The 12,513-nt window shown below is 39.9% G+C and overlaps 1 protein-coding gene across 5 annotated transcripts in view; it reads right to left on the reverse strand.

Moving 5' to 3' along the window:
* Nucleotides 1–12,513, reverse strand: part of tmem131 (transmembrane protein 131) — a 49,688-nt gene that overhangs the window by 4,147 nt on the left and 33,028 nt on the right. For 2 of the 5 annotated variants that reach the window (XM_015018955.1, XM_015019265.1), the window contains exons 18-36: nt 12,236–12,340; nt 12,050–12,136; nt 11,028–11,180; nt 10,842–10,917; nt 10,311–10,425; nt 9,497–9,635; nt 9,294–9,403; nt 9,139–9,211; nt 8,881–9,032; nt 8,649–8,791; nt 6,360–6,546; nt 4,647–4,832; nt 4,418–4,573; nt 2,427–2,842; nt 2,165–2,349; nt 1,646–1,776; nt 1,448–1,560; nt 1,217–1,369; nt 976–1,126 (exon numbers count right to left, since the gene is read on the reverse strand). In XM_015018955.1, the coding sequence (XP_014874441.1) occupies nt 976–1,126; nt 1,217–1,369; nt 1,448–1,560; nt 1,646–1,776; nt 2,165–2,349; nt 2,427–2,842; nt 4,418–4,573; nt 4,647–4,832; nt 6,360–6,546; nt 8,649–8,791; nt 8,881–9,032; nt 9,139–9,211; nt 9,294–9,403; nt 9,497–9,635; nt 10,311–10,425; nt 10,842–10,917; nt 11,028–11,180; nt 12,050–12,136; nt 12,236–12,340 (2,831 nt within the window). The remainder of the gene's footprint in view (nt 1–975; nt 1,127–1,216; nt 1,370–1,447; nt 1,561–1,645; nt 1,777–2,164; nt 2,350–2,426; nt 2,843–4,417; nt 4,574–4,646; nt 4,833–6,359; nt 6,547–8,648; nt 8,792–8,880; nt 9,033–9,138; nt 9,212–9,293; nt 9,404–9,496; nt 9,636–10,310; nt 10,426–10,841; nt 10,918–11,027; nt 11,181–12,049; nt 12,137–12,235; nt 12,341–12,513) is intronic. The other 3 variants (XM_015019179.1, XM_015019031.1, XM_015019105.1) reach the window with 3 other exon arrangements.

The following is a 12,513-nucleotide window of genomic DNA, read 5'->3' on the forward strand; positions in this document are numbered from 1 at the left end:
AACATCCCTGAACATAAAGTTTTACGTCTTGCCACCAATTCTTGACTGTTGAGTTAGGTCTGGCCTTTGACTGGGCCACTCGAGGAGCTTTCATTTATCGTAAAATTTCTAATAAGAGTTCTGATTTGTTGTGATCTTGATTAGTTTCAGTTATTGACGGTAAATGAAAACTGAAACCTTTGATATTGTGGGAAATGTTAGTTTTTACTATTTTCTCCAATGTTTCTTCTATGAACGCATCTATAATGATTAGCTAATTCAAAAGTATAATTAAATGAAGTTTCTGTGTGAAGTTTAAATTATGTTAGTAGCTGTGTTTCCATTAACCATAAAATTGAGCAAATTGAAATTGTGGAAACAAACATGACTAATGGAAACATGGCACCAAAAAAGAAAACGTAAGTTTTTTTAACATTCTGCGTAAAGATTTTTTTTTTTTTCAAAATACGTATTTTGCAAAACTGCAATGGAAACACCTTTTTCAAATTAAGAGTCACATGATCTACAACTGGATGTTACTACTGGCAGAAACGACAAGACAACAGGGAGGAGGATGATGTTATTTTTTTTTTCATGTAATATGCAGCTTTCTCAGAAAAAGTTGTGCCTTTTGAATGTGTTAAATCCGTAGCTCTTCTATAATATCATCCACTATAATTTCCTGAAAATGCCTCATGTAGCCGCCACCAAGTATGAGGTTTGACGCTTCAATGCCTGAATCAGACACTAACGTCTCCTCTGATGGATGATGAGCCCCGCCATCAGGGATGAATTATCAATATGTCTCATGTAAATGTTTACATCCGTTGCCTCCATGGTTTGTAATGACTTTCTCGTGAACAACCGTATTTACGTGCGATTTTAATTGCATTTCTTATTTATTGGAAACACCGTAATTGCAAAATCGTGTTTGTTTTTTTCCCCCACATTAGCGGAATATGGAGAAAGGTAGTGAAAACGCAGCCGGCCACAGACCTGGTGCTGTTCAGCACACTGCTGTAGGTGCCTCGGGACAGTAAGCTGGGCGAGGTGGGCGGAGGGGAGCAGGTCCCTGCGGTGGCCGACCGCTTCAGGAAAGGATCTGCGTTTAATGTCTGCAAGGAGATCTGCTGGAGGCTGTCTGCTGCTGAACAAGGGGAAAAAAGAAAAGTGGTGAGTGATTTGGAGCTTGAACCGACTCCAGGAACGATCAGGACAGATTCCAGTGTGCACTCACGCATGCTGTTGATAGGAAGAGGGATGTCCCACTCTGGAGGAGCATAGTCCTTCTCTCCCTCTGAGCTGCTGCTGTGGCCCAGCTCCGGGACGGAGGAGCTCGACGACAGCTTGGCTAAAAGCAGGGGCCGCCCGTCATCTGGCTTCCCGTCTACTGTTGAAGAAACAAAAACGGGTCACCTAAATGATCCCAACAGAAAGCGGGAGCAGAACGCGAACACTCGGAACGCACTTCTTTGTTTCTGTGCCGGTCTCGTCTTTGAGATGAGGGGGTGAAGAGCTTTGGACGCAAAGCTCCTGCGCTGCTTGTTTTCCAGTGGCGTTACGTATGGCAGCTCCAGAGAACTGCAGCGATAAAAATTTGTCAAACATAAACCAACGAATGCGAACTCAATTTAGTAAAAAAAACAAAAAAACAAACAAATCAAACCTGGACTTCTCTGTTTGGGTCTCTTTCTTTGCAGCTTCTTGTTTTCTTTCTTTGGGTTTGCTTGAGAAATTTGAAGTTTCCTCTTTTGTCTTCCCAGGAGTTGTCGTCCTCCCTTTCTTTTTCACTGGTTCCTGTCAGAAATTATGCATTTAAGTAGATTTATGAAAATATTCACACTGAGATTGATACTGTATCGTAGCACTCCAAAATATTATCCACTAATTTCTAGTTCAAATATTTTATTTTTGTCTTTTTTCCAGTGTACCAACAGTAAGTAGTGCTAATTTCACTGGCATATTATTTCACTGGAAAACATGTAAATGTCTTGTTATATTTGAAATAATCTGCCAGTGAAACTAGTTCCTCTTAAAATCAATATTAAAGGATTATTTACTTAAAACAAGCTCATAAATATTGTTGAAAAGTTACCTGTAAGTTTTCTGTCTACTAAGAGATTTACAGAAGAAACTAGACAAAAAATAAAAGGCCTTGGTAAGAGTTTGTGTTTTTCCGACGAACCTCTTTGAGGTTTGTCTCCACGTCTGGGTTTGAGGTCTCTGTGGTGGTGGAGGAGCTGTCGTCGTTGTCTGCCAGGTTGTCTTTCAGCTCGTCTCCCTGAGTCTTTAATCTGGGCTTTTTCTCCTTTTCTTCCTTCTTTCTCGGCGCTTTTGTTTTTGAACGCTGCTTCCCTTTGGATTCTAACATTGGAGACAAAACAACCATGGTTAAACACCAGCGGAGCCGCGCCGGCTGACATCGAACCACATCTAGAAGACGGTACCTTTGCTTTGAACGGATCGAGAGCTCTGGTCCTGTAGGGCCTCGGCGGCCAGCGACTCTGGACGATCGAGGTCGTTGTCCATGGCTCCTATGAGGCTGGAGTATTCCGGGTCCTCCTGCAACGACGCCCCAGGTGAACTTTGACCCTGGAGGTCCAGCTGTTTGACGTTGCGAGCCTTCCGGTTGACCAGCTGGCAGGGGGCCGGCGGGCCGTCCTGGCCGGAGGCTGAGCTCGCTTTGGGCAGCTGAGATGGAGCCGCCGGCACAGACGGGCGGCTGAAGGGCATCCTGGGCCTCTTGTCTTGGCTGTCGGGCTCCAGTAAGTTCCGGCCGCTGCTCTGTCGACCTCCGACCCTGGCTGAACCGTTGCTGGATGGATAAAACCCCCTGGAGTTCTGGGACGAGTCGCTGTAGTCACTAAACCAGACGGGAACAGAGAAACCAGATTAGTTGTGGAGCTGAAATGATTAATCATGATTAATCACGATTAATCATGATTAATAACGATTAATCATGATTAATCACAATTAATCATGATTAATCACGATTAATCATAATCATCAATAACTTAGTAAAGCAGTAAAGACTCTAAAACAACACTCTGAAAGAGGTAATCAAGTCAAAACAAAGCATTTCAGATAAAAAACTCCTTCTTTGTCTGTAAATCTGTTTTACCCAAAAGTCCTCAAGTTTAAGCTTCACCTGGTTCCAATTCTGTCAAAGTCCAGTTATTAATTGGCTACTGAAAAATAACATCCCTTAGTTTTAAGAGATGCGAATACTTCTGCAAAGCTATGTAAAAGTTTTAAAGTAAGAATTGCTTACAAATTATTAGGTTACATTTTAGTTGTTTAAAAACTGAACATGAAAACAGTCCGAAGTTGAAACAAGCTTCTGCATGACACCGACCAGAATGCAAATTAATACAGATAAGAAGCTTAATTTGACCGAGCAAAGCTTTACTTTGTGATAATATATACAAATCAGCTCAATGGCTGCCGATAGACACCAGAACCAGTTATGGTCACAGTGGTTAGGCAGCGACACTAAACCACAACCCAGAGTCCACAGGAGGTTTTCCCTACGCTCAAGAGGCCTTAAAACACAAACTGTGATTGAACTTATGACATTGTTTAAAGTCTAAATTACAGAATATTAGGGTCATTGTAGATATAAAATAAAAAAATAAATAGATGAATGAATAAAAAAAAATTGCCACTTTCCATCACAAAACAGAAATTTTGAGATGTCAGAAATTTTTTCGAATAAAGAATGAAACTTCTCGGTTTCAAAAGTAAAACATTTGCTGGACAAAACAAAGTTTGAGAAATTATCTCAAATTTCCGACTTGTGAAACTCAGAAATGTCCTAAACATTCTATACACGTTCTGAGACTAATCTCAAAATTCAGAGTTTTTTCAATTTAATTGTCAATTTTCAAACTCAGAAATTTCATTGGTTGTTTCTAGGAAATTTCTGAGTTTTTTGGCAGAAATTCACTCCCTTTTTTTCTCCTCCATCTACACTGGCCATAACACACTGTTGTACAGATCAGATTTTTTTTTTACTGCATTTAACATATTGTACATTTTGTGGACTCAAAGTGAAAAGAAGCGAATTTAATGCCTGTTGCAGTAACAGGCCAGGATATCTGAGTGTTGTAGGACATCATTGTCCACATCTGAGAGGGTGTGGACAGTAATGAGCCTATAATCAGTGTTCTTTGTAGACATGGGGACACACCCGTTTCTCTTTGGGAGCCAAACTGCACCGCCTGACCCACAGAAATATGCATCTAAATCAGCCAGTCGTGACTGGAGATATTGTCTTCAAAGGCACAACTCTTGCTTGGATGCATGAAATCCTGCAGCTGAGATTGGCTATTGCAAGAGCACAATTTGGATTTGTGAGATTCTTTTATTTATTGATAGAAAATAAAATAGTGAATCAAAGACGTTTTTTTTTTCTTTTTTTTTTTCTCCCGTCACTTACTTTAAATCTCTGTGAATTTGGACAATTTCCCTGAGGTTAAACGGCCGCCCCGTCTCCATGCTGGAGTTGGACTCCACCGAGACGCGCCTCTTGAAAGGCTCCCAGATGCTCTGCGCCTCCAGGTAGGCGGTGACTATCACCAACAGAAACATGGAGCTGCAAAGAAAAGAGATGCATGAGCCGTCTGCGAAGGCCCAAAGTAAAACTCATCTGACGGAGTCGCTCCCACCTCATGACGACGGACACTATGATGTAGAGCTCCAGCTCCCAGCTGGGTCGGGGCAGGGTTTCGGCGCAGGCGGCCAGCATGTGGTAGGGCAGCGAGGCGTTCAGGACGAATACGAACTCCGAGCCGCCCTGCGTCACCAGTTTCAGCTCCCGGATCACTCGGGACGAGGTGAAGTCGGGTGTAAACCTGAAGCAGAAACGGGACCAAAACTCACCCGTCTGCATCCTTTCACTGAGCCGTATGTCGCTCACTCCTGGCTCTTCAGAAGTATCGACATTTGTTCGCTTTCAGAATGAAATGGAGTCGCCATGACAACATCAACAAGTGGTATAATGCAACTGCTTAGATGCACTGCTTTGGTTGGCTGTCAAACTTATTTTCATTTTGAGCCTCATCAGGATCATAAATGTTCTTAAAGGGCTGGTTGTGCCAGGATGGGTTGATAAAACTAATTAAAGAGCTGTTAAGTTTTTAATAGAGAGCCATTTCTTAAAACTAAATATTGAAAATGATTTCACATTGTCCCTCCAGGATTGTTTTAGTGATTTCTTCACAATCAAAATCTCTGATTTTGTGCAGCTAATTTAGAAATATTTGCAAGGAAATATGCAGTTTGCCCTTATTTATGAGGTTAAATTTGACTAGGCTTGTCACCATCAATTTTGCTGTATGATAAATTTTCCAAATAATTATTGCGATAAGCGATAATATTGTTGTTTTGAGAGCATTTTCGAATATCTTCATAAAAAGGTCCGATGATGTACGTTTAACCTCTCAAAGACCAATAAACTTAAATTTTGTACAGAACATAGATATTTTAAATATCCAAAATAAAGCACAACAAGCAAAAACGATAAATAAAATGGAAACAGAAACCACACACAAACAATCAGATGGATTATGAAGTCTCTGTTAACAAAACTGCTTTTTAAAAATATGGAAATTATTGAGCTCATTCTAACTTAGCATGTGATTAATTGATTAATTGCGACAGGCTTAAATGAGGCTTTGTGAATTGCCGAATTGCTTTTGCTTCACTGCAGAGGAAGCAGTGAAACAAAAGTAAGAAATAACACCGACCACAGGCGGGAGTTAGCGGTCACTTAAATGGGGTGTTTTCATTTTTTGCAGAAAATTTGCAATAAAGTCAGAGTTGAGTATTAGCATGAAAAAATGCAGGGGATTGTTGATTTTCCGTGAATTTCCACAATTGTGGAATCATGACAAACTGGTGGGGCTGATAGATTTGATGTCTGGAGTTTAGATAGGCACATGAAAAAAGATACTGCGGACCAGATGTGGCCCCTGCGCCTTGCGTTTGATACATGTGTCCTAACGGATAAAGTCAGTAAGCTTGCAATAACAGTTTTTAAATTATGTGTGTAGTACATATGGCCCTTTAATTTGGAAACTAATTCCTGGAAACGAGGCGTGCAGGACATGATAAACGTGCCAGAAGCAGAGCCTTTAACAAAACACCCATTGTATTCATTACACCTATTTACTCACCTAGGTTGGTCAAAATGATTGTTAAAAAGACAATTACATCTCATTAGTCTGAATAAAGCCTCACCAATATAATGCAATCTGAAACAGACCACAACCTGGCTGGCTGAGTAACGCAAAGTAAAATATTAATAACTTAAAAAGCAAGCAGGTTATTTAGTCATTTTTGCCAGTGAAAGAGGAAGACAAACAGTTTTGATCACTCACAGTATGACGATGTCTTTTGAAGCATTCGGCTTGAGTGCAAACTCCTGGCAGTTGAGAACTTTGAATCCATATCCTTCGCAAGTTTGGCCGTTGATTTCTGCCGATTTGATGGTGATCGGGAGCAGCCCAGTGTTCTCCACTCTGAAGGTTCTCTTGAGAGTAAAGTTTGGCTCCTTAACTTTTATTTCTGGAACACAGGACGGATCGAAGGTTAATAAAAACAAAACAAAACAAGAAAAAGCCGTTTGTTTGGTAAAGAGCCATGGCTAATGGCTTTAGAGTTAAAGAAACTGTGTTTTTCCATCACACGCTTGCCCTTCCTCCCCGTCACTTTCTGACTCAAAAGTTGGTGTTTGTTTTTCGACCAACCCAGTTTGCTCTGATTGGTTAAAAACGAGGCAGGCCCAGTCAGGTGCTTTCCCTTTGTTTAAACCTGCCAAACTAGCCGTACGGCAGAGACTACTGAGTCTTCATGGAGACAGGGCTCCTTATGTGAGGGGAGGAAAAGCCTGGACAACGATGAAAGCGCCTCAAGCTCTCCAGGGTCACTGTGTTCGGTTATATATGCATCTCTGAGGCAAAGATCTGGCAGTACAGCCACAGCTTTTAACAGCTTTGTTGCCCTTTTAAATTCAAACCACATATTTAAAGTTGATATAAAAGTCTCTGACTTTGGGCTTAATTGGTTTTAGATCAATTTGGTCCCGCTTTATAATAGGGATGAAACGAATATCGGGATGAATCGCGATAAATTATTAAAATAATCGTCAACTCATTTTGTAATTGATTTTTAGTATAGTATACAGACTCCAAAAGAGGCTATTTGCTGAAAGAACCACACACTCAGAGCAGTAAGTAAACCAAAACATATGAGTTTTCTATTTAGGATGAAAAATCTTCTTTGTCTGTAAATTATGTTTCCACAAAACTCCTTAAGTGGAATAGTTTCAGCTTTACCTGGTTTAAAAATCTCCCATTAATCACCTTTTGCTATCCAATTATTTATAGGTTATTTAAAAAATAAAACAAATTACCCCCATGTCTTTTTTATTAAGTCAAGCAGAAAAGTTTTTGACATGTGGATGAAGTATTTTTAGCTGCAGATGCATCAGTACAAGTGATCAAACGTTCACTAAGGGAATGTTACTGCATTGCATTTTAGGCTATAAAAAGTTTATTTTCTCATGTAATGAAGGAATTGAAACATTTAATTGCATCTGTCAATGTATTTCAAATATTGCGTAAGAAAGGCTGAATGAAAAATCAGCAGAAAGTGCCAAATGTTTTTAACCTGATTAATTGATTAACCGTCAGAATAGTACATTACTAAAACAATGTTTAGTTACAGCCCTACTTTATCACCACAGATAAGACATTAATGACCTGTGAGTGTTGGATTGTGTCTTTAGCACATTGTTATCTGCTTTCATTCTTTGTATTTGATCAAACGTGCGTGAAAAAGAGGCGCATGTCTGCTGATGCTCCTGGTCCACCTGCCGTTTCGCTATGACATTTATATCGAGTTACTGCAGAACTACTCACACTACCGCTTGAACTTTTCCACATATTGTCAGATTTCACCCATGAGTAACCAAGCACCCTGAATGCAGCATCCCCCCACTGTGAAGCTGGTGGGGGATGTCGTTAGTGTATTTCTAATGTTGTATAAAAATAGAAGGTGATGGCAGAATCATGCTGTGGGAATGCTTTGAATACTTTTGCAAGTCACTGTGGATGAACAACTGAGCAGTTCTGTTTTTAAACTCCTTGTTTAAACATTAATGAAAAGCATGAGCTCATTTCCATTCAAAGGGACTTTCCTTTGGGTACTTTTCACAAAATTAGAAAAAATAAGTCCTTGTCATATTGCCTGTAATCACTAATATTCCACAGATGTTAATGCAGCCTGACTCCTAATATTTGTTTTCTTAAATCATTATTTTTGTAATCGATTATTCTATTTTTCTGACAATTGGATTAAAAAAAAAAACTAACATTTTTTCACGATCACTAAAGCCTTTCACATACAATTGTAGAAATACATTAAAATATACAAATGAGTTTTATTGCTTAAAATGCAATAAATTTAGAGAACAATTGATCGTTTGAAGCAAATTATACATTTGCAGCGAAAAGGAAATAAAAAATTAAAACGTGAAAAACTCAGCCCTTTCTGCTCGATTAAGCATTTCTGCAGTTTACGGCCTATCTGGTTAAGGGTTGATCGTTCCACAGTGTCAGATTCCTTGCAACTCTCTCTTAGTTCCACTCCCAGAGATCTGGACGTACTTTCTGTGCAGTCTTTCAGCAGCGCCTCCGTGATCTTGAACCTCAGCGAGCTGCCCTGCCCCGGAGGCTTCCCCGCCACCTTCAGGCTCTCCGTCGTGCCGCGTCCGTGGAGCACGATCGTGTCAATCACCGTCAGGTTGTTCCTGAACGCATTCCCAAAACACCCAGAGGATAAACATGCCACTGTATTTAGTGAGGCCACAGCTCTCTGGACTTTAGCAGATATGGTTACCTGACTATAAGAAGGGAGGAGACGCTGTGGTTTCTGACGGGCGTGAACCTCACGCTGAATGACTTCACTTCCCCGGGCAGCAGCATGAGATTGTAGACAAAGGGTCTGGTGGAGCCTTCGACAAACCCTGAGCTGCTCTTTATTAGGGACGTCTGCCACACAAACAAGAGAGGCTGTTAGCTGCTAACAGCTTTCACATGCTGCCTCAGCAGCGCTACGATTAGCAGGAGGGAAGCCAGTAAATAATGCAGCGCTCACTTGGTTTCTGTGAACCTGGAACTCGAATGTGCTTGTATCAATGTTGATGCTGGACAAATTTCCCAGTGGCAACCTGAACGTTTAGAGCACAATGAGACAATGAGTTGGAGAAATGACCAGAGAATAGATCCTGTAGAGTTGAAAGGATTCGTCACCTGTCGGCCAGCTTCCCAGAAAACACAGAGGGGTTGGGAAGAAGCGCCAGCGGGAGAACTTGGACGTAGACGGGGACGTCTGCAGGGTTTTGCAGGATCACCTCCTCATCCTGCATTGTAACAGAAACATCAGCTTCCTCCGGTTCGAATACGCCAAGAGATAATCCTGCGTGTGTGTCATGAAACGGAGGGCTTTAACTCACTGAGGAGCTGTTTCTGGTGGTCAGGGGGAACATGATTCTCTGTGAGGAGTTGACGAGTGAAGGCCAGGTCAAATGGGCCGTGACTTTAGCTTCGATGTTCTTCTGGAGGTCCGTGTTGACTTCGAAGATGGCTTCGATTCTCCAGGGGGAAGGAAAAGGGAGAACATTTGAGTTTTTCAGCAAGAATAGTAAGGCTCAAACTTAGCATATGGCGTGTTTCACAAACAGGAAAAGCTACACAGTTTTCTGGGGCTATTCTTTTACCCCGCATCGTTTCATTTCAGAAAACTGAACCTTCAGGATGGAGTTATGTCTGGTTAACATTTTGTGATGCTGAATATTGCAAACAGGTTATTTCAGTTAAGCCTGTCACCATAATAAATTTAACTGGAAGTGAGCAGCTCGTTTCCAGTAGCTAAACCAGTCCTGAGTTACAGAACCAGTGAGCGAAGGCTGATAATTTTTTTTTTTTTTAAGAATTTAAGAGATTTCAAGACCTTAATTTTAGATAAATGAATTTAAGATATGCGGACCCCCTGAAGAAGGGACTTGAAAATGTTATTTTCATTTTATATATTAACGATGCTAAAATCCTCTTTTTTGTTAAAAGAAAAAAAAAGCAGCAATTTCAAGTCATTTTTTTCAAAAACAATGTTTCGGCAGAAATGAAGCTTAATACCAAAATTTGTAACTTTAATTGCAACTAAACCAAAAAGAAAAAAAAAAAAAAACAGGGCCACAAAATCAGCGATTTTAAGTCGCAACAATCACCAACAAACTTCGCAAAATCCCAGAGGGACTGAAAGATGCTTACTTGTGTCCTGAGCGCTCTTTGATCTCTTTCCATCGTTTGAGGAGTTTCTGATGAAGGTCTACGTCGGCATCCCAGATATCTTCCTGCAACACCAGACCGTGAGGCTTGGATTCAGCTGCGAGATAAAAAAATAAAAATAAAAAAAAGAAAAGAAAGAAGAGAAACAGAGTTACACTTGGAAAATTTTTTAACATTTGCAAAAGGAAGAGAAAACTCAATAAAAAGAAATACTGAATGTGTAAAACCCAACATAAATTAGGAGCTCAGGAAAGCTCTGAGAGGACAGACGTAATAAACTGGAGCTCTAATTTACATTCAGTCGTCAACAATTCGTTATCTTAGATCGGGTTAAGTGCATTTTAGCCAGATCTACAGGCGCTTTGCTATAAATCACTAACAGCAGTAGCTACTACAAGCAGGAAAATAAAAAATGACACTTTGTTTTTGAAATCACTGCACAGCATGAGTGATGCCAACATGATCCCGCTTCCCCATGGAGACAGAAAGCCGATCTATCTACACCAAACTTACATTTAAGCACAAATGGCAGGCCCACATAACAGTGATCACCACACTGCAAGCTGGCGTCAAAATAAATATTTGCCACCTGGAAAACATGGGGAAAAAATAAATAAATAAATAAAAATAAGTTTACGTCCACAACAGCAACAACAACAACAAAAGAATCAATTTCAAACCCTGAGGAGGATTTTCTACCTTGGATTTTCGTCTCGGCTCCAGCTCATCTTTGTTGTTGCGCAGACGCTTGTAATAGAACCTGATGTCCTCCGTCAGCGACTGGATCTGCTGCAGCCGGACTTTTTGTGTGAAGGAGCTCTGGATGTTGAAGCTTTGGTGAACGACTTTTCCCTGAGGAAACAACGGGAGATACGGGACTCGCATCACACAGTTAAAACCCACCGTAGGTCTGGAAAAATTATTTTAGTAATCGATTATTTGATCGATAAATCGGATTTAAAATTGTCACATTCTGCAGATTTTTCATTTAACAACTCAAGTGTTTTCTACACAATAGAATAAATACATTAAAAATATGCAAGTAAACAATTCAGTCCTTTCTTATAAAAGAAAAAACATTTAATTGCTTAAAATGTGATAACAGCCCTCCTTAAGTGAATGTTTAATTAGTAGTAGCAAATGATAAATCTGCAGTTAAAAAACAATTATAACGTGAAAATCTCGGTTCTTTCTCCTCGACTCATCAATACAGTGTAGGACTGAGATGACTGTATTTTCTAGACTAATTCAAAGCAAAACCTGATTGCATTTACAGACAAAGAAGGGTTTATTTTAAACTTAATGGCAAATTGCATATATATATTTTTTGTGCGGTTTTAGTTTATTTGCTGCTCCGAGAATGTTGCTCTTGTTTGGAGTCGGAATATTTTAGTTAATTGTTGATTTGTCGGTCATTTCAAAATCAATTTCATCACAGTTCATCCGATTAATCGTTGCAGACTGTTTTCTTAAATCAAACAGGATGTTTGATTTTTTTAAAAAAGGAATCCACAATTTTTGTGAATAAGTTCGAGCACGACACGACTGAAAATCACAAAAGGCCTTTTTCTGTAGGCTAGACGCCAGTTACCAATTAATCAGTTACTAAATTAGTTGACGATATTTCAATTAATCACGATTAATCCGACTAATCGTTTCAGCCGTACACGTCTTATGTGTCCCCATAGTCAAACTTGTGTGAACTCCTGACTGTTACTCACTGGAAACGAAGGTTGCAACACGATGTGCCTGGGTGAGCTGTTTAATGTCCCCACTGCAATCAGAGCTTTGACTGGGATGGTCAATATCTGAAGCCACAAAAAAAAAAAAAGAAGAACGTGAACATGAGAGATGACTCGAGCTGCTATTTTCTCCCTAAAAAGCTAAAATAAAAAACATAAACCAACCTCATAATCTGTTGTGATGTGAATGGCTCCGTCGTACACGCCCTCCAGCGCTTTGGCGATTAACGTCACTCTGAAAGCTGCATAATAGCCAGATGCTAGAATCACCTGAAGACACAAGAAGAGATGATTATTTCTTTCTGGGAAAGGGAGGTAGGAATATAACGTTTTACAGTGTAATGTTTCCTTTTTGTGACGAAACAAAAAAAAAAAAAAAAAAAAAAAAAAAAAAAAAAAAATAAAAAAATATATATAATTTATTTTTTTAAAACGAAAAAAAA

This window comes from Poecilia latipinna, unplaced genomic scaffold (genome assembly GCF_001443285.1).
Source record: "Poecilia latipinna isolate Pla-1442-1.1 unplaced genomic scaffold, P_latipinna-1.0 Scaffold7, whole genome shotgun sequence".
Lineage (NCBI taxonomy): Eukaryota > Metazoa > Chordata > Actinopteri > Cyprinodontiformes > Poeciliidae > Poecilia > Poecilia latipinna.